The sequence below is a fragment of the Echiichthys vipera genome (assembly GCF_963691815.1).
Source record: "Echiichthys vipera genome assembly, chromosome: 5".
NCBI lineage: Eukaryota > Metazoa > Chordata > Actinopteri > Perciformes > Trachinidae > Echiichthys > Echiichthys vipera.
The window spans coordinates 27,596,809-27,618,939 of record NC_139830.1 but is presented as its reverse complement, the minus strand read 5'-3'; the positions used below and the strand labels follow the sequence as shown (position 1 = coordinate 27,618,939).

General features: G+C 41.6%; 2 protein-coding genes across 4 annotated transcripts in view; one reads left to right on the top strand and one right to left on the bottom strand.

Moving 5' to 3' along the window:
• mark4b (MAP/microtubule affinity-regulating kinase 4b) overlaps positions 1-9,935 on the bottom strand; it is a 63,342-nt gene extending 53,407 nt beyond the window's left edge. For all 3 annotated transcript variants that reach the window (XR_014593210.1, XM_083913908.1, XM_083913909.1), the window contains exon 1: positions 8,910-9,935. Coding sequence is in view for 2 of the 3 variants with exons in the window: in XM_083913908.1 (XP_083770034.1) it covers positions 8,910-8,957 (48 nt within the window). In the remaining variant the exon portion in view is untranslated. The remainder of the gene's footprint in view (positions 1-8,909) is intronic.
• Positions 9,936-16,890: 6,955 nt separating this feature from the next.
• Positions 16,891-20,827, top strand: LOC310946786 (uncharacterized protein; the record flags this gene model as incomplete). The annotated part of the gene is made up of 2 exons (XM_083913338.1): positions 16,891-17,106; positions 18,965-20,827. The coding sequence occupies 2 exons, from the start codon at positions 16,891-16,893 to the stop codon at positions 20,825-20,827; spliced, it is 2,079 nt and encodes a 692-aa protein (XP_083769464.1).
• Between the last annotated feature and the right edge of the window lie 1,304 nt (positions 20,828-22,131).

Below are 22,131 nucleotides of genomic sequence, written 5' to 3'. Positions count from 1 at the left end.
GAGTTTACGTGGTGCACTTGAATGCACCATAGTGTCCTGTGGGAGCCCACACACTCTACCATCCATTGTTTGTTTACATAACTCACAGGGAAGGCTAAATGTTGCCACACTTCAGGGAAACAGGAGGATTTTCCAGTTCTGTTGGCCACAGTGTCTGGAAAAGTGCTGCTGCAGGCTACCGTTAAACTACCGTTGCACTGTGTCTTAAGCTGCATGCTACTGGACAGTAAGCTATGCTGTGTCGTCTGTGTCTTGTTTTTAGTAGGCAGGTAGAAAAAAAAGACTTGGAGAATCAGCGATACTGCTTTGGATTTCAATAATTGAAATTGAAAGCTCAACGGTTTTCTATTTAAATCAAAATCGGACCAAGCTCCCCGACATGTACAACAGGCAGGTCCTAGGCAGGGCTAATGCTATATTGGACTGCCAGGATCATCCACTCCTGGAGGATTAAAGCTTTTTGCCCCCAGGACACCCTGTTAGAAGAACCAAGAGGTTCTATGTCACCTTCATTCCTTATGCTATTGATTTACTTTAGAGCAATTAGCACTCTGACTGCATTCCTTGCACTTCCCTTGCTTTTTTGGACATTTGCACTCTTTTACAAGATTCTGAATATCCATTTTCCTGCCTCCTCTGTGATTTAGCGTGGTTTTTGCTGTTGTTGTTGTTGTCTATGTATTCTGCCTGTATGAATTGTGGCTGTTTAACAAATGCCCCCTAGTGGGACAGTAAAGATTTGGGATGCAACAATACAGTTAGCCCAATAGTTCAATACCTACCTCTGTTCTTGGGTTACGGTCTAGTTCTGTTTCGGTACACATTTTGTGTGTAAGAAGAAGAGAAATTGCTATTTATTCCAGATTTATTTCTTTATTTTGCATTTTTATTTGTACATTCAGACACATTCAAGTGTACTGACAGTGTTATCTGCTCAGCTGAGCAGCTTCCAGACTGCAATGTTGGTGGTGGCGTCGCAAATGTGCGCTCACATTAGAAGTGTTACCATTGTTACCATTTGCATTGGTGCCTCCTGTGAAGCAACTCTCGCAAACAGTAATTGTTCTGTTGACTCTTTTCATTACCTTGTCACTGTATTCAACACCAGAATAAAATGTCCAAACTTGTAGTTACTCCAGCTTGCTCATAGTAATCGGATATTTAATGGCAAGGAATCTTTTCCCCTTCAATAGTACGTGAACACATGAACGCGTTCACATGCTCCTCTAAAGCTTAGACTTTAGCAAATTCAGAGAGAAATACAAATGGAAATTTGAAATTACATAACATTTAATTGCAAAACCAAAAAAAAACTCTGTGGAGGGGCATACCGCACAGTTTAATGTTATATTGAGAACCGTGGCACCCTAGTAAAGATAACCTTGAACTTGACATCCCTACTTAACTAGTGTTTGAAAATGTGCCTTTATTTGGTTTGAAGGGGAAGCAAGATTGTTGGAGAAGACGGTTTTGCTGATTAAGATTAAAGTCTGTCTGCTGCAGGAAACTATTTAGACGTAACTGTGAGGGGAAGTCATTATGACACAGTAGTTTTACAGCACCTACAATGTACTACCATCGCTCTGCTATTACCCATCTGATACAGCAAAAACGCCTGTTCAACCCCCAATGAATACTGAAATGGGAAACTGGTATTGTGAAAATGACCATATCACAGACTCCGTGTCTCTGCTAACCATAATTAAAAGACTCTCACAGCTAATGGACAGAAACAGTGAGAGCTGTTTTGGGTGCAACATTTCCTCTGGTTAACAAGAACATTACCACACACACAGATCACAGTCACATGCTACCATCTTCATCACATACTGTACATCTTAAAGTGAAGTAAATGAACTAAAAATGAAAATAAATAACTTTTCTGTTATTTATGCAAAACACGTGGGCGGCATTAATACATAAAGATGCATGGAGATAAAGACGGGTGGAGTTTAAAGTTGTCCAACTTAAGATTTGTGAAAAATCCCGGACATCACGTTAAAATTAAGATGTCTTCATTCAAGCTCCATAAAGCTGCAGAGCTGACAAGACACTCACACTACAGACACAAACACACTTAAGAGAACAGGAAGAGCAGATATTGTATCTGCATGGGTAAACCGCAGCAGCCCAGGCCTGAGGAGAGACTCTGAGGGCCGTAAGCTGACACCTGAGAGCCCGACAGCAGAAGAGCCCCATTACACAATGAACACAACAGGCCGACTGTGTGCTCAGACTGTGTGCCACTGAGAGTCCTTTATGCTCGTCAGCCGGTTCGTTTTTGTCATTGTGTGTATCTGTGTGCGATAATATGTTTGTCTGCAGGGGTCTGTGTGTGTATGTGTGTGTGTGTGTTTGGCAGCCAGTGGAGGCTCTGTGAACAGTGTCATTCTTCACACGGTAGCCTGATCTCCAGAAAACGCCACCTGCTCAGTACCACTCGCTGACTTGAATAATTACATAATAGCTGGCAGGAAAACAATTTGTGCTGACAAAAAGCCATGGCAGTTAGTTTAAGTTTAATTAATAAGTGTTTAGCCAACATGTTGAAATTTCCTTCCTTTCGAACATTCAAAAAGCTAATCCTCATTATTAATATTACATTTGGCTGGCTTACCAGAAATGTTAGAAACTGGACTGCTAAAGGACTTACAGGAGTTCACAGTTCAGTTGTCAACTTCACACAATCAGAATAGGCTCACTTAAAGATACTTTATATAATAGCTGTGCAGAAAATGTTCAATCCACAGCAATTAAAACAAGGAAAGATACAATTTTGAGATGAATCTGCATGATTTTCAATTGAAAATTTTGTTGGCACTATAATTGTTTTCCTAAATCAGGGTGTTGCTTTTCATTGTCAATACTCCCATCATGCTTAGTGCACCTTCATTCACCTTCAAATTAGTATTCTTATCTAATCTACAAAACTATGATGTACTAGTCGATAAGTGGACTTATTTCTAAAGCTGCGTTCAGTCCGGATGCAATGGACGCAACTACATACAAAGTCAATGTACAGACACATTACAAGAAAGGCGGCGCATTACTCGCAACACACGCAACGTCCAACGCGTGAGTCCTTCTTTAATTAGGGGCTGCCATACAGTAAACATTAAAGATTCACTCTCGTGGCCGCCGGTAGCTAAGTGGTTAGAGCAGTTGCCCTATGTAAAGAGGCTGAAGGTCCTCGAGGCAGCGGCCGCGGGTTTGACTCCTACCTGCAGCCCTTTGCTGCATGCCCCCCACCCCATTTCCTGTCTGACCTATACTGTATAATTTAGGCTTGAAAAAAAAACTGCCATAAAAAAAGTAGCGAAGTAACTAGTTTTTATATTTATACATATACAAACAGTACTAATACATATTAGGCTAAAAAAAACAAAAAAAAACGTGTTACTTGAACGGCATGCATGAAGGAAAAAAAGTCACCTACAGAAACTCATACCTCATACATACATCCAATCCAAGGAAAAAGAAGACAAAGTGGACCCACAGTGCAATGTAGAAATAAAACAGAGAGAGCAGGTAAGAGGGTATTTAATACTAATCTGAACAGGGAAGGTAAATACTGAAATGTCCCTTAAAAACCTGCCACTGCTTGAGCAAACCATTTACAAGAAGGTCTGCCAAATCTCTTAAGCTCTTCTCCCAGCACTGTCCTGCGTTACATTCACACTTTCAGACTTTCGCGGTTGAATCTGCCTGGTGCTACCGCAGTTTGCCACTGACAAATATCACCGGAGCTAGTGGGATCACAGCGGCTTGCTCATGGGCACTGTGGTAGTATCTGTTAATGCTCAACAGATGGTAACTCAATCACCTCTCCAGGGATTTAAGCCGTAAATTTCCCTGTAACCCACTTCTCTGACCTTTGGGCTACCGTTGCACCCGTAACTCCAAATACATTTCAATTGGGTCAAGCCCGAGAGTGTACAACAGAGCACACGTCAGCGAAGAGTTATGGCCGATATAGGTCATGAAATATCAACTTGCCTAATTTTATACCGATCAGGCATGGTTCAGTTGCCCTGTGTGAACTAGATGACTAATGGCCTGGAGCTGTTTATCAATGTGTGTGGTGTGTTTCTAGGTAAAGCAAATGCCATCATGGGTCCATCAGGGGTGGCTGCCAGCATTTGGGTAACAAGTCAAGACAGCGAGCTCATGAATCTTTGGCTTGTCCGGGGAACACAAAAGCTCTGCTTTGCCCTGCGGTGGCACACAGAAAGAACTGCTGTTTTTTTTAAGAACAGCAGTTCTTAAAAAACTGCTGTTCTTGTGTGCACTACATGTACACACAAGCACTCAACCACACCTACTATATGACTTAATTTTCTCTCTCGCCCTCTAACACACAGATAAAAGCTCAGGACAAGCCCAAAGCTAAACAGTTTGTCTATTCCCACAGTACAGCAATCAACAGCACAGATATTAGGTCTGGGCAACATGTCAAATGGCTAAAATCTTCTCTCCCGATATAGGTAATTTCATATTGCAATAACAAAATATATAACAATATAGAAAGTTTTCTGGTGATTCTGAATTTTTTTCTAGATCTGGCTACGAAAATAATTGAATGCAGATATGGTTCGACTGGAAGAGTTTGGGTACTTGGTACCAGTTATTTTGGTCGATACCTTAAAAAAGGTATCACATACCCATACCCAGCCCCGCTAAATGTCCTCACATAGAAACAATATTTTACCCATTTTAACGAGGGGTATGTATGTGGGCATTGTGTTCAGATGCAATTCAGATGTCCAGATGCTATCCCTGCTGGAAGTCCCCAAGAAATGCAGTATTGGAGATTGGCCAAAATCTGCTGGATGACGCACAATCGGACACAGGCCAACACAATTCATCTGAACACAATGCCCACATTGCCATGACACTGAGCTGGATGATCTCTGGCCATTAACCAGCATAACAAGAAGAAGAAACAGAGAACTAAGGTGTAAATGAAAACACTTGCAGGCCTATAAGATGCAGGTTAAGCAGGCTAGGTAATGTGGTGTGTGTTTGGAAATGAAGAAACTAGAGGAGGATGAACACGGATACAGACACAATCAAAACATATATGGTGCCTCCAGATCCCACATACAGATATGTTTGGTAGCTGGACAGATGTTAACTGAGTCAGGAAGGTTCAATTTGAGACATTAACTTGTATTGTTTCTTCTTGCAAGGTGAAAAGGAGCAAACAGCCTGGTTAAACATGACTGCCATGTAATTCAGTTTACGTTTTCATTAGCCAATAGGACAAAACACTTTCTCAACTAATAGAAAAGCATGTGGTCCTGTCATTTAAGGTAAATAAGAACAACAGCAACAATGGTGTTGGGTTTCTTGTGATGAGGATAATTATTCTGCAGGTTTGGTACATTAAATGTCAATTTTCTGATCAATGTTGTCTGGAAAGCCTCCATAATAGGTTTCTGTCATGAAAGTACAATTACAGGACTTAACGTAATGTGTGAAGAGTACAAAGATCAACTGGAATATTTTTATTTTGAAGGATGGAGGACTTGGATGTTGCCTGGACAGGAGGGTAATGGGAGGTCTGCCTTTATGTCTGATTTGTGTGACTTTGAATCCACAGGACTTGATGGAGCCAGAAGCAAAGAGGGGTGACACGACAAGGAAGAAAAGTGAAGTGAGAGGAGAAAGCCTAAATAACACAAGAGAAGCAATGGAGGGAACAGAGCGTACGAACATGCAAATTGTGGATCCTGGTGTGAAAGCTCTGGCTGTCATGTTGTGAGTGCTGTGATTGAATTATAACATGGTGTTAATGATCTTAGAAGATGACAAAGCCACAGGAGGATAAAGATCTCGGGTTGAGTTGTTTAACGATGTGTTTATGATGGTCTCAGTTCTGCAGGAGGTTTTTATGAAACTCCTGTACATCTGTGTTACATGCAAAATACAAGTGTGTACATGCACAGACATGCTACTATACTGTATGCCCAAAAATGAGCATCTGAATTACATCATAGCTTCCAATAAATGCATAGCGCACACAGCAACATGAACACGAGCCATGATTCAAATGCCACACAGCCTTAAACTTGCAAGAAGTTGAAAGGCCAGAAAGCAGAATAGTTCAGAGAAAGGGAGGGGGGACAGGAGGACCCCCTGTTGTTGCCATGGTGAGGTTGCCAACAAGAGTGGCTTGTGACTGAGCAAGCACAGCAATCATTCTGCCGTCCAGCTCACAGGCAAATAGTTTTGCCCTGCACTGCCTTTATTAAAGAGTCCTCCTCTGCTTGGTCACAATGCAGCATATTAACCACATGACCAGCTCTGTTCTGAGGAGAAACAAAACTACTCAGTTCACAGCAGTGGGACTGATGTGATAGCTCAATAGGTTTGAGGAAGGAAAGAAGTGAAGACGACAGAACCGATTATTCCTACAAATGTATGCCTCACTTTGTGGAAGTGACTAGGCTCATTCTTTTATGTGTAAAGACCCAGACGCACCCGATATCAAAGAACCAGTAGTGATGAAGGTCGACATTTGTGTCGCCTCACGTGGCCTGTGTCTTGCCCAAAACAGTTGCACTTGAATATACAGCAAAGCCTACAGACAAAGACCAACTACACGTACGTTCTGGACCTGCGTGACAGGAAATAACTTGCCATACCTGCAGGCGGCGGTAGTCTGTATACGTCATTCAAAAAGGGAAACCAGAAGTCTGAAGTTAGCCACCTAGCATTTTAACAAAACAACCATGATATTTATGATGCTCCAGCGATCACAAACAATTAAGAACTCTTTCCGCTAAAGAAAAAATAATCTTACCTGTTATAACAAGTTTGCTTTCGATCTCAAAAATTCTCAACAGGAATTACAAGTGTAAACCTTTAGAATGCAGCAAAAAAAATGGTTAAAATGTAAGTACACAATGTATTTAATTTAAAGACACTGAATTAAATTGAATAGATCGGCCGCATTGTGTCCGATAACTGACTCAGCGATCTGACTAAGTATGGGCCGATATTCGATATCAGTATCTGATGGTGGATTCCCTTGTTCTGTCATCTTCAATACCAACACTCAACCACAAGAAAACTTTTGACAAATATGGAACTGCAATTAATGCATCATGCATTTAATGGCACAATTATTGATTGTCTGCTCTGCTTTGTTCAGGCGAAACTGTTTCATCACTCCAGAGGTTACGGAACAGGAGTTGAGAGCCATCTCCCAGAAACAACTACACATCATGTGGCCAAAAGAGCCTGCTCAGAATCTAAAGATTAAATAATTGGAAAGGGAGTTACCTGTTGTCATGGCTGAGCTGCTTTACTTTGATTATTATATGAATAAAAGGCTCTTTCTAAATGCAGCATCACTGGAGTCCTACATCTGGGTGTGGCCTGTCCTAAACTTTCCAAACCATCCACAACAGGTTCACATGAAAAGATCAAGGTACCTCCTGGATTCTGCCACCTCGATACTTGTTTCTGGGTGCTGGCAAGGGCTACAGGCAATAAACACCTAACTGTAACAATCTGCAATGAGTCAGGAGCACGGTTGAAATCACTCAGCGGGTTAGTAAAGGAAGGAGACAGTATCTCTCCCATGGGTACAGCCACGGCCTGAAATGCATACAGATGCCCCTGAGCAGAGGAACCTAATCTTTACGTATGGGAAGTTACATTACAGCCTAAAGCCAAGACAGGAGACTATTTCATTTATGTCAGTGTTTAGGTTTGAGTGTCCCACCCAAAATATGCTATTAATACAACGCACTTGGCGTCGCTTTGGTAAAGAGTCAATGTGAAAGCCCAGGAAACCAGCTAACTGTGAATCAGCACTACTGGTGGTCATTTAAATCACACAGCACATACAGGGATCGGAATAATGACAATATATCCTTTAAATACCCTTTTAAAAATAGGCTGGATATATTCTGCATTTTGTCAGCTGGTGCTGCAAAGGGATCTCTTTGCAAGAGCATGAAATCCAAAAGGAGTGAGTGATACCTCAGGCTGCAAGGTTGGTGTAAGACAGGTGCCCTTGAGATAAAAGGTGGTGATTCTCTGTGCAGTAGCAGCAGCAGCGGCATTACTGATGTCAACATGCGATGAGGTGATATTAAAGAGAGGCTCCCATTCTTAAAAGAAATCATTACAAAATAATCCTATAAGATGCTTCAAAAAAACAATTCAACTTGAAGTCCTGTCTCCCCTGACCCAGACGCTGCCACAGACACAGCAAAACATCAGCAGGACAAACCAGGCTAGCCTGACACAGCAGATTTTACATAGCTGAGCTGCCCACAGAGCTGCCTTTCATTAAGGGGGAAACTGGACAGACCCGACTGGGTGGAGAGGGACAGACAAGGTGAAGAGCTGGAAGTAGGGTGATGGAGGAGGGATGGAGTGGCAGAGAAAAGGGGTGGGTGCAGGGCATGCTGGGTGTGGAGAGGGCTGGGTGGCCTTGCATCATATGCATCAATTATTGATCAGCTGGGGAAAGACAAACATGCGCACAGAAGACACCGGTGGTGAAGGGGGTGGAGGTGAGAGTCTAGGAAGATTATTTTTAGGAAATGCATTGATTCAATTTGTACATTTTGTATGCATGTGTAATCAATGTGACACACACGACTCTGCGCCCAGTCCAAGGCACCTACACACCCCCCCATATTCCCCATCTTCATCCTGTGTCCAATTGCAACCCGTCCCAAATGGGCTAGGGGAGATTAGCGCGTCTGTGTCGCCTTGCTTGATTGCAGCTGCCCTTTTGCACATGGTAGACTAATCTCAGGGCCTGAGGGTTGAGAGGGTTATTATTATAATAATAATGTCCTCGAAAAGCGCAGTGATACCTAATGGTAACCTCTTCTTGCTGCTGAAGGTGACAAATAGACGCCCTGTGGTTTTAATGATCTACTTACATGGTCCGGGTTCCGATCGGTCCCTGGCAGTGCCGTGCGTAAAGACATGTTCGTCCCTGAGTGCGCTTCGTCGTCCAAGACAAAATAAAGAAGTGGGCTGCAGGTCTGTGTTCACACCGGGTTAAAAAAAACACCCCGGAATACCCTGGTTGTCAGTCACACCAGAGAAAACGGGCTCACTTCTCATACAATCCTCATTGTCACAGTCCTTGAAGGCAGCACAGATCACCAAGACAGTGGTCCAGCTTAAATTGATGCGTAAAATAACAAACTACATCCACATCGCGTCTGTCTGGTGTTGTTGGTACCAACCCAGCCTCAACTGAAGTAAAAAAACAGCCCAGACTGACCCCCCCACTTAGCTTCTCACTTTCCCCCAATCCTTCCCAGACGCTATCGTACCATCTCGGTGAATATCGGCTGGCTCGTTAACAAAACAATCCCGGTGGTCATCGGTTCCCTTTCAGCTGCATTGGTCTTGCGGTGAGGAAGGAGAGAAAACTCGACCATATAGGCAAGTGATGAGGGTTAAAAGGGGGAAACAGCCGATGGGCTCTGTGCGACCACCGCGGGTCGAGTTGAGAAAAAAGGGGGAGTTTCTGTTTTCCTGTTAGCTAATATGATTTTTCTGGGGGACAACCGTCAAAGCGGCGGCTCCCACGGAGAAACAGTCACTGAAACAGAACCAGGAACCGCCCGAGACCACATCTCAAGACACCGAGAGATGTACGGAGCCTCGGGAAGCGAATCAATGGCAAACTGCGGTTGAATTTAAAGAAAGCGGCGGATGTGCAGCCTCCCAGTCAGTCTCCGGTTCTTCCTCCCAGTCCAGTCCGCCCTAAGCGCCTCTCATTCGGTTTAGTTCCAACGGCTGTTGTGGTGGTTGGAAAGTCACCCGGGTGAACGGAACACGAAGATTTGTGTCCCCGAAAACGTAATGTTTGTTTTTCTGCGAATAAGACGAAAGAAAACGGTATCTCCTTTCCATAAAAACACAGTGACAAGAGAAAGAGGGAGGCAGGGACGTCAGCGGTAATCAAAGGCAGGGCTGCGCATGCGCACACACACGCACCCCCCTCTCTTTTATGTTGCGTTCACGTACTCCTCATTAAATCTGTCCTGCGAGTTTCACAAACCGTAACTAACCCTTTTTTGTGAATAGAAGTCACAGTTAACGAACGATGACTTATTTTTCGACCGCTTCATATACACATAAACAACAATAGAGCGTGTATTTTATTTTCTAGACAAAATCTCCTTCATTTTACACCCAGGAAAACAGCTCAAGTCCAATTAGTTTCCCCAATATATCATTATCGCCTCCTGGTGGCTAAAAAAATTCCAAGAGAAAATTTTGTCAGTTTAAAGTCCCCTCCAGACACGTGTTAAAGTATTTAAAAACGACTCTGCTACTCTTAATATTTTGTTTAACGTAGATTCCCCACATGAAAAGTAAAAAAAAAAAAAAAAAAAACTCAGATAGAGCTGGAAGCACATCTACCCTTACTCCCTCATTGAGAAATGTTGCACCTAGCCTCGCCCTCCACGCCTCATGGTCACACTCCTGTCTATGCATACTCATGGTAGCTTGAGACTCTTCAGCTCGGGAGCGTACCTATGATCCCCGAGTCCTATGTTCCTTGCTTTGTATTTTTTTTTTAAAGGGTCCTATATTCCCTGCTTGTCACAGAAAGGGTTCTATGTTCCCCGGTCTGTTATTTTTTCCACAATCAGTGCCAAAGCCCCCGGCAAATAGGCTTATGTAGACCCTAACCGTACCCCCCTACCAAGACCCTAACCTTAACCCCTAACCCTAACAAAATATTGAATTAAATCAGTGAAGGCATAGGTTAATGCGACTGGGGAACATCGGGATGACCCCTAGCTCTACTGTAGGTTCTTTTTAAATGGAGTGGGACTAAAATATTATTCAAAAAGTAGGCCTTATTATTATTATTATTTTTAGTAGTAGTAGTAGTAGTAGTAGTACTAGTAGTAGCATTATTACTATTATTATTATCATTGTTATTATTATAATTATTAACACCATCCCTTCCCTGAATTTAAAAACACATATATGTAATCATCACTGTCAAATATATAATGTCAGAGCATGCTGTATATACTGTCATATTCACATATCCAAACAGCAGCCCTGGACTGAATGGTTAGCAGTTCCTGCCCTCCATCTTCAGCCTGCAATATGAGGGACATAGAAATCTATTCTATTTGTATTGACCTTTTCAAAGTTGTAAACATAAACATTCTAAATGTGTCCATGTTTGATTGTTGCAGTGAATGGGAATGACATCAGCTGACAGGAAGTTAACAAGGACCAAGGCTGTTGCCTGGCAATGGAATTCCATTGAAAAGGTCTATACCTGCTCAATACCTGATCTCTAGAAGCTGAAGCTGATATCTGACCTGCATGTGGAGTTAGTAACATAAACTTAAGATGAGCATTTTATGTAAAAGATGCTCTAATATGGACAATGCCGTTTATAAATTCTGGATGACAACATATGAACCATACATTCTGCGTATAGCACAACTAATTCTAGCGTCATATTGACTGACGAAAATAAAATCCTACACATGCATTATATGGCCAGTAAAGTTTTTAAATGTCAGAGTCAAGGGGAATTCATAAAACCAAGGAAACCAAACTCTAGAACCAAATAGTCAAACCTTTCTGCCACTTCTCATGTGTGCTACTCCTTAGCTGGCTCACCTGTCCTCACACTTCTCATGAGGTGGAGAGAGAAGAGCATGGTCGATCTCAACAGATGGTGAGCTGCTACAGATGGAGTTCTGTTACCTGTTTGCCTGTGACCTGTCCTGCTGTTTCCTGTCTGCCCTTTGTACGCAAGAATGTAATCCCTTTACATGAAATCATTGAATTATCTCTAGTGTCTACTCACCTATCTGCATTTGTGTTTTTCTCCTGTTACCTGCACTCCAAACCATGAAAATAAAGTTTCACTTTACGCTGCTGCCACAAGTGAAAGACATCATACAGGAAGTGGAGCTTGAGGAAGAGATTCCTCTTTAGAAAGAAGGTATGCAAGAAGCATGTGTGGACCTTTTTCCTTTTTTTTTCTCCACATACTTACCTACTCCTATGTTGTTCATGCATAACTTACCTGGAGAAAGAATGTCACAGTGATGACAAGACAATAGTGGAATGTGGTATGGATAGAAATTTAAGAGCCTGAATTGTACTGTCTCCAGTGATTCTTCGACCAGGACACACCCCATATCTTTCACCTACCAGACCTCACTTCATGGTCCTTCTGGCCAGATGACTAAATCCCTCCCTCAACACCTGGTTGATTACGAAGTTCAGTATGTCCCTAGCCAAATCCTTCAGCCGGTCCAGCCACCACTTCTACCCACAACTAAGCTCCAAGTCCCTAATTATCCTCAGAAGCAGAACATAGATCCTAGATCCCATACATATAAAACATCATTGAGACATCTCCCAGCTCCAAACCTCTATTAAAATTCACCTAGCTATATTGGGTAGGTAAGCTACAGCACATGCTGATGGAAGAAGAACACTTGGACGCAGAATGTAAACGGCTTGATAACCAAGCTTTAGAAGGGTAGTGTGTACAGGAAGAAGCTCAACGAGTATGCAAGGCTCTAACAAACAATTAGACTGCTGACAGCAACTTCAAAAGGATCAACATGAGCACCTGTCAGCAGCTGTATCTTCTATGCCTGGGAGCATATTTGCTCCAGGTGTTTCACACCTTCCAGTTATGGCTTCACTGCCTCAACAAGCCTCTCATAATCTAGGGGCACCTCCGTACTCATCCATGGCGCTCTCAACATATCCAACTCCAGCAATGAGAAAGTAGGTTCTCTAAACATGGCTCATTTAGAGAACCTCCAGTTTCTATAAGCTTAGATGTACCTCGGCCACTTTTCACTTCTAGACCACTCCCCAGCCAAATTTGGCAATGGATGAGTTCAGCAGCTATACCCTGCTTTGAAAGTGGTTGCAAGAATGGTTTTGCCTTTCTTAAGATAGTTCTTAAACTGAGGCACATTCCCATTGTGCAGAGCAGTAGAAGTACCAAGTGATCACTCAATTGAGACAACATCAGCTAAGATTAAGGAGGCAAGATATACTGAACATTCATGGAAGGTCAGAGGCAGAAAAAAATGTGGAAACACATAAACTTCTTTAGCATTTAAGAACATGTGTATTTATGAGTCAAAGTTATTCAGAATCTAATGAACTGCTCTGTGGTACTCTGTTTGTCTGCTGAAGTGCGCAATATAATGTAATGTAATGATATTTTTCTACTATTTCTATTTCTACTACTTATTTATTTTATTCACTGATCTTGCTGGTAATATGAGATTTAATGGTTGATTGAGTTTTTGTTCTTTTCAATCTTTTTATACTGGGCTTTTATTGTATAAATAAAAGCCCAGTATGATGAAATTGAGTTGTACAGTAGCTGTGCAATGACAAGAAAACATAATCTATTGTATTTTGTTAACTAAAAATTCTGATTTGAGTATGAAAAAAACTAAAACAATACATGCAAGTGCGGTACTCACAGTCATGACTAAATAAAAATCATAAGTCTTACCTGGACTGATCTGGACCTGTTGGAGCGAACCCAGGGCCTCATCCTTCCCTCGTACCCCTACTTCCTGGTTATGAATGAGACTTTCAGTGACCTGAACCCCCGCAGTCTGAGAGGCTGATACTGGAACAAGCAGGTGAGCAACAGATGAGCAGATTCACTGTCATTCCTCGGAGGACAGAGGCAGAGAAAGAAAGAGGTTTAGCAGTAGAGCAGAGTGCTGCTGCTGAAATGGTGAAAGGATCGATGGTGGAAAGAACAACCAGAGCAGCAGTCCATATTTCCATGGATTGTATAGCCTGTTCTGAACACTGTGTTACAGGGTACACCAGCATGATTAGCATCACTGTCCGGTCAGCTGTGTATAAACCAATTAGAGGGAAAAAACACTGGATGTGGAATTGTCAATACATCTAATGGGCTATGGAACAGGAAGGGAAGGGAGGTGGAGTCTGTTTCTGTTGCTTTTTACATTTACTTTTAGTGTGTGTGTGTGTGTGTGTGTGTGTGTGTGTGTGTGTGTGTGTGTGTGTGTGTGTGTGTGTGTGTGTGTGTGTGTGTGTGTGTGTGTGTGTGTGTGTGTGTGTGTGTGTGTGTGCCTGTGTGTGCGTGCGTGCGTGCAACAACTACTGATTTGTGCTCATCTGAGTACAGCAGCGATAGATCCAGCCAGTGATTCATGATGACCCCAAAGACATCAACACAAAAACAAACACATATTTGTGTACTGTAATACTTGTGAGGACCTTCATATTGACAGGATGTATTCCCTTGCTCTTGAGCGTAACCATCCCGACTACACACCTAACCCCACCTTCGCCTAATTTTAACTCCAACCCTAAAGCCAGTAATTGACCCTCAAACAGCCCTTTGTAGAAGTGAGGAACCGACAAACTCACCAACAACAACCACGTATGGAAGCCCATGTTGGCTAGGAAAAGAACAACAAAATAGATGAAGTTATGTAGTTATGTATTTTATGTCCTTAGTCCGTGTGCCTAAGTAACTCAGATAGCGTTCCAAATTAGTATGCACTGAGTTTGAAAGAGGCACTGAGATATCAATTTATCAATGAATCAATGAATGAACTAATGAATGAATCAATCAATCAATCACTCAATCAATCAATCATTAAGTCAATCATTTATTTGTCACATGAAATTTTCATTAATACAATTCAATATAAAGAATTCAATTCATACAGAGTAGGTATAGACCACACTCTATGACTTATTTATGATTTACAAAGACAGGAATTTCCCCATTGAGTACACAGTGGCGTTAAAAACCTTCCCTATAACAGGTAGGAACGTGGGACAGACCCAGCTCTGTGGAGGACGGACATCTGTCTGCACCGGTTGGGGAGGAAGAAAAGGACAGAGAAAGAGAGAAAAGACGGACAGATGGACAGAGAGAGACAAAGACAGACACACTTCCAGTAACTATAATAATATCTATAGTAATGTGAATATGACTTAAATGTTATGGCAGTTAATACAGCAGAATAGTAGAAACAAGCACAGCTAAGGTGATAGAATATGAAAATGATAATAATTATGGTGGCAAACATGATCAATGATGAGCAGTGGCAACAACAGCTATGATAAGGTGAGACATACCACTGATGATATTTTTATGGCTACAAATGTTATAATTTATAAGACTAATGATAGTATTTATGAGCAATAGTAATAATAGCAGCAGGAAGCGTCATGCAGGGCCACGGCAGCAGGCACCACCACGATCAGCAGAGACCTACGAGACGACAAAGCACAAACAACTCCGGGGAAGAAGTTAAATTAGTAACATGCATTGATGAGACATGAATGATACAGAGAGAGAGGAGAGAAGCTCAGACTATCTGGAAAAGATTTATCCCCCGGCAGACTAGGCCTATAGCAGCATCATTAAGCAGAACAAAATCAGCTTAGGTTCCGTACATGCAGGTTCTAGTAACCACTGTGACATTTTTGCTGGCCTTCAAGCTGCTTTCTACTGTTTACTAGCCCCGTATTTCTGCACATTTGTGACATTTAATGTGGAAAAACATGGGGGGAAAATCAAATACAAATATTAAATACTCATGATCTGTTAAAATGTATGTTGTATATGGTGATATCAATGTTTTGGGATAATTAGTCAAAATTCAAAACGAGATTCAGCTTTATATCATGAGACTTCATATCTACAATCTTTTCCGTATTTTTTCTTTCCACGTGAGCTTTGTCTTCCCAAATTCTGTATTATCAAAGTATTCTTTTTAAAACAGGTCACTGTGTTATTTTAAGCCCATTCCTTATTGATTCTTGATCGTTCTGAAAGAATATTTATCGATAGACCTTATGATGTGGTTTGTCAGTGTGCAGTGGGGAGTTTTTAGTCTCCGTCTTTATGCATGACAGACACTGTGCCATGCATTTACCACATTGAATTGACAGAATTTTGTCGTGGTTCTAAGAAAAGACATTTCATAACCACATCTTCCTCTGCAAAAAAATAAGTGCATCTTCCACAGCTTCCTGTACAGTCAAGTACAAAGACGGTCTGTAAAGTCAGCTTTTAGCAAAACGACTCTGCAACAAAACAACTTCAGGCACTGCCTTCACTTCAGTGGTAAGTTTTGATTTAAAATCAAATACAATGGTTTAAAAAGAGTAACACTTTTAAATGATTTAACACAAGAATTAATTAATGGCTATTGCACATACCTTTAACACTTTTGACAAAACCTAGAAGAAAATATCTTGAAGCTATTTGAATTGTAATTTATACTATTTCCTGTAAATAACGAATGTCTTCAAAAGCATTGCACTTGGAAAATTGTACAATAGGCCTACAAAAAAGAACAACTAACTATCTTCAATCAATGTATTCTAAAAAGGTTTGCATTTCCTTCAGCAATAAAGGTTGATTTGTCTTTTTATCCAACTAAATTTAAGCCTTAATTAGTCAGCCCATTATAATGGCTCAAAAAACAAAACTTGCAAAATGATGATTAAAATATTTGTACGAAATTGAAATATTTGTACGAATACGCATATTTTATATAGAAAAAAATGTAATGTGAAATTTCATGTTTTAACTCTGATGCCGAGATTATTTAAACTCTTTCAGATATTGTTCTCCAAAACCAAAGCAAACGTTAACATTTTTAATAAATAACTTACAATGAATAATTTTTGTGATTTATAAAATAATTTGTAAAGGTAGAATATTGTACTGTTTCACCACTCCCATCCTCCATGTTTCCTCAAAGCAATTTCAGTCAAGTAGGCAAGTTGTTTTTGACTGAAATTGCTTTGAGGATAACTATGACCTGGACGAATGAGAACATTCACAGGCTGATCCTCCATGTTTGTTTTTAGCTGCAGCCAACCATGCTGGCAGCCTTGGCTCTGGCCTCCCTGAGCCTCTTGGTGTGGGCGTCTCACATCTGTCCCCCAACCTGCAAATGTCTCCACAACCTGACCAACATTGCGTGTCAGGAGAAAGGACTGGACCAGATCCCTGAGCTGCCAGAGGGCACAGAGCAGCTGTATGTCTCATACAATGAGATACAGGAAATACCCAGGCGTGGGCTGGAGAAGCTGCAGGTATGAAATATACAGCAGGCTGGAAACTGCACTTTATATGTGATGCTTATGAAAATATGCAGCACTGTTGCCTCCTGCAGCAGGAAAGTCCCAGGGTAAAATTGTCTATGCCCTCAATTGTTTGTCTACTGGTAATATCCTGCAGCAAGACAGTGATGAATTAAAGTTTAAAGGGGCTCTATTATACTCATTTTCAGGTTAATACTCTTTATTTGGAACATATTTACATGCTTTCATGAACAAAAAAACGTTATTTGTTTCATAGTGCCTTTGTTCCAAAGTCTACTCTGAATGGTCAGCGTTTCCAAGTCTTCTACAGCTGTGCTCTTTCTTCTTCCCTCTCTTTTCTCTCCATCATTGTACCCTCTGTAATTCTTGCCAAGGACTGACTTTAACAGAGAATAGAAGCACTTTCTACAGTGAAAAAACACCAATAAAGGCTTCTAAACCAAAAACTACACAACCAGAGATGTTTTAGCAGGAAAGTGATCAAAAATTTAACATCACTGGCAACCAAGATTACAGGTTTCCCTGATGTTAGTGTGTAGCTACACGTAGCAGTGCTTGGAATGTACACCATGAAATGTCTACACTGCAGTTGTGCACCTGGATCAGATCACCATATTAAGAAGAAGTGTTGGCAGAGAAAGTTAGGGACTAGCTAACATGAAGCAGCTAAAGAACCAGATATTTCTGGTGAAGAGAGTAAATATTGGACTTTCATTCACCAAACTGACAGAAACACAACTCTAAATGAATATTTACCCATGCTGGATAGGCAATAGTTTGCTAACACCTTAACTCTATAAAGCAATAACACGTAACGCTGTCTTTTCACCTGTTTTGGAGGTCTCTGGCCCTCAAGTGACCTTAAAAAACATCAATGAAGAGCTTCACAGTCAAACCTTTTCTTGCCCAGAGTACAAAGACCAACACTACTTTCATACGTGTAAGTTGAATATGAAGCCATGGGCAGCAGCCGGTTAGTAGTTTTGACCAGATTAAAGGTGCAAAAACAACCATTCTGTTTTTTTCCTTCCCGTAGGCTAATCTCTATTGTTAAAGTGTGATTCTGGTGCAAAATCATCCCATGGTCTTTTTCAGCACTTACATACATCAAATAAGCCATAGAGACAGTTTTTTTCGTGTAACAACTATTAACGGAGAAATCTGGGAGAGTCACTAACAGTCGCTAACAGCCGGACGTGGCTAACAGTGATTAGCTTGGGGCATCACTGTGAAGCATTAAAACGTCTTTTTAAACCACTAATACTGCTCAAAATAACACCAAACCTCTGCAGCAGCATGAGAAGAGTCCTCACACATAAAACAAAACACAAACAACAAAGTTAGTGAACTCCGAGTTTATTAAGAGTATTTTAAAGACTTATCTATTGGCCCCGGTACCAACTCTTCTTGTAGTAAAGTCCATTCAAGTAGATTACTAAAGTCAATCCAAAAGAAAGGAACCCATTGGTGCTTCATTTAATGTGTAGTTACTCTTCTCATGCTACTGCAGAAGTTTGGTGTTATTTTGAGCAGTATTAGTGGTTAAAAAATATGTTTTAATGCTTCACTGTACTGCCCAGAGCTTATGAGTGTTAGCTACATTCCGCTGTTAGCGAGTCTCCGTTAATAGTTCGTACATGGAAAAACTCTCTATGGCTTATTCGATGTATGTAACTGCAGAAAAAGACAATGGGATGATTTTGCGCCAGAATTACACTTTAATGCTCACTTTAGCTTCGAAGACACTTTGATGTATTATCAGAAACTTATAATATTATGTTTTTTTTTGGTATTGCTAAATAATTATACATAACTCACAAGTCTTCTCTCCTTCCTGGATATTCTGTAGGTCCTGGACCTGACTGAGAATCAGCTGAATGTCTTCCTATCCCTCAACCCAGTTTGGCCCAATATGACGAAGCTGTCTAAGCTCTTCCTACGCAACAATGACCTGAGGTTGCTATACCCTGGTCAGTTCCTAAACTGCCCTGCTCTCACCTTACTGGACCTGAGTGAGAACCAGATCCAATATCTACCTATCGGATTCCTCCGCGGATTAGCTAACCTGAAGATGCTGTATGTGAACTTTAACCAGATTCAAATGTTACAGGTCGGTGGACTGGAAGGAGCCTTCGCCCTCGCTGACCTCCACCTTAGCCATAATAACATAACAAAGATAGAGGGAGGTGTGTTTAAGAACACTGCGCTGGAGAAACTTGTTCTGTCTAGAAACAGAATCAAAAGTGTGGGTGAGGCCAGCTTCAGAGGAGCAGCGGGTCTCCAAAAGCTTGACCTGAGTGGTAACATGCTGGTCACTGTTCCAGCTGAGGCACTGAGGGATGTAAACAGACTCAGGTACCTGTATTTACAGATGAACAGCATCATCAGCCTTCCAGAGGATTGCTTCTCATCACTGGGCCTGCTGGTTCATCTAGACTTGAGCAACAACAAGCTGACCACTCTGTCTGAGGGATCACTGAAAGGACTGACCATGCTGAGTGAGCTGGACCTCAGTCTCAACCTCATAGATTCTCTTCCCTCAAAAGTCTTCCAAGATTTGATCAGCCTTATCTCACTCGATTTGTACAAGAACAGACTGACTTCTCTTTCTCTGGGTGTATTCAATAACTTGACCAATCTGCAAGAGTTGCAGCTGGACAGCAATCAGATCTCTGCCATACCAGTTGGGGTATTTGATTCGTTGTCCAGACTCAGCGAGTTACAACTGTCGGACAACCGCATCCTGGAGCTCCACCCTGCTCTGTTCAACAAGCTCAAGTCCCTACAGAACCTGTACTTAGAGTGCAACGCTCTGAAGCACCTTCCCAAAGGCATTTTCCACAAGACGAGGGTCCTCAAGAACATACACTTAAATGACAACCACATCAAGTCTCTACATCCCTCAGTTTTTCATGGTTTGGTGAGAGTATATTCGCTGAAACTCTCTCGCAATCATCTCACCTCTCTACACCTGGACCAGTTCAGAGACCTTATCAGTTTAAAAGAGTTAAAACTAGGTGCAAACTGCATAGGTAACCTTCCTACAAACCTTTTCATGAATCTAACAAATCTTAATACACTGGAGCTGGACAATAACTGTATCTCAGAGCTGTCTCCTGGTGCCTTTGTAGGGCTGACCCGCCTTAAAGAGCTCAAGTTGAGCTTCAATCAGCTCCATGACATCCCGTTCAACACCTTCTATACCCTCAACATCCTCCGCAAGCTTCTGCTGAAGAACAACAGCCTGGATAGTTTACCCCGTCAGCTCTTTGCCCGACTTTCAAAACTAACAGAACTCAACTTGGATGGAAACAAGCTGGATCACCTGCAGCCTGATGTATTTCAAGGACTTACAAACCTCCAGAAATTGAGTTTGAAGTCCAACCAGCTCAGAGTAGTAGAGAATGGGACTTTGGAGCCTTTAAAAAACCTTAGCACTGTCTATCTGTCAGGTAATTTGTGGGATTGCACCTGTGCACACATTCTCTACATAAGTAGCTGGGTCAACATGCACAGAGACAAACTCGGAGACCAACCCACATGCTTCTCCTCCTCTTCCTTACCCCTAGCTGAGCATACACCACTTACTCAGGCAGCTTTGTCTTGCATCAGAAGTGCTGCAAGTGGCTCACCTCCATTTCCTCTAGAAATGCTGACTTTGCCCACAATTCTTCTCATTACTTTCAGCCCACTTTGGCATCCTGTGTGGTAGTTTTGTGCTCTCGGATGTTTTCTTTGTGCATTTGCATGCCATGTCTGTTCTGTGCAGAAGCCCTGAGAGGCAAGTGAGAAAAAAAAGCTGGTTATACATTTTCTATGTCCGATCCAATTTTTTATGACTCAACACCAGCTGAGAAAGAAGGTTTTGCCAAAATAATCTTTCTAAATTTCTTAAAAAGGATTTAATCGCTGAAACAACTACGTTTTCCATCCGTGAAAACAAGTGATATTCCTTTGTCAGTATCATCGGTTTGTTGTAATACTAACTCATCCACAAGAGGCTGAAGGGTGCCACTAACCCACCCTGTGAACGCATTCATGTTTACTTCCAACTGAGTTTTAAGTTTGTCATGTACTCTAAACACAAGGTACATATACACTGCGGATCAAAATTAGAGAATAAATTATAAATACTTTATTTATTTTGAATTTTTTTTATTGTTCAGAATTTGATAGAATATCCACTGTGGCTATACCACTGCTGTACTGACATGTTTTTTTTTTTAAATAACAAAGGCACTTCAACAAAAACCTTTATTTTTTGGGCGGAAATTTCAACATTTTTTTCTTCGGGCTATAGGATTCAAAGATCAACAGGAAGTGTAGAGGCCACAGCTTTGAATGACTTCAGCACATCTGTGCCCACAGGACATCGCTAGTTTCTCACACTGCTCTGCTTTGATCTGCGTCCATTCTTCTTCAGTCTCTTCTTCAGTTCAGTAACTGTAGTGGGTTTCTTAGCCATTCCTTTGTTCCCAAGGATTTTTCTCTATGGGGTTAGATCTGGAATCTGGACTGGCCATTTCATTGCTTCAATATTTTCAGCTTCAAGGAACTGCTTCACCTGTTCTGCAGTGTGACAGGGGGCATTGTCTTGCATTAAAATTGCAGCTGATTGGGAAACAGTTGCAGTGAAAGTATTAAATGTTGCAGAAAGAGGTTCACATAAACATTTGCATTCACCCTGTCATGTAGATGTAACAGAGGCCCAACTCCGGCTGCAGAAATCATCCCCAAACCATGACACTTCCTCCTCCAAATTTAACTGACTTCTTTACACACTTTGGGTTCAGTCTCTCCCCAGTTGTACGCCGAACATAATGTTTCCATCAGACCCAAATAAACTGAACGTACTTGCATCACTGAAGTCACTCTGGACCAGTTCTCCTCTGTCCACACAACATGCTCCTCAACAAAGACAAGTCTAGCCTTTTTATTCTTTCTGCTGATGAGAGGTTTGGTTGCTTCTGAGTGGGCTTTCAGTCCAAAAAGTCTTAAATGATGAGACACTGTGTG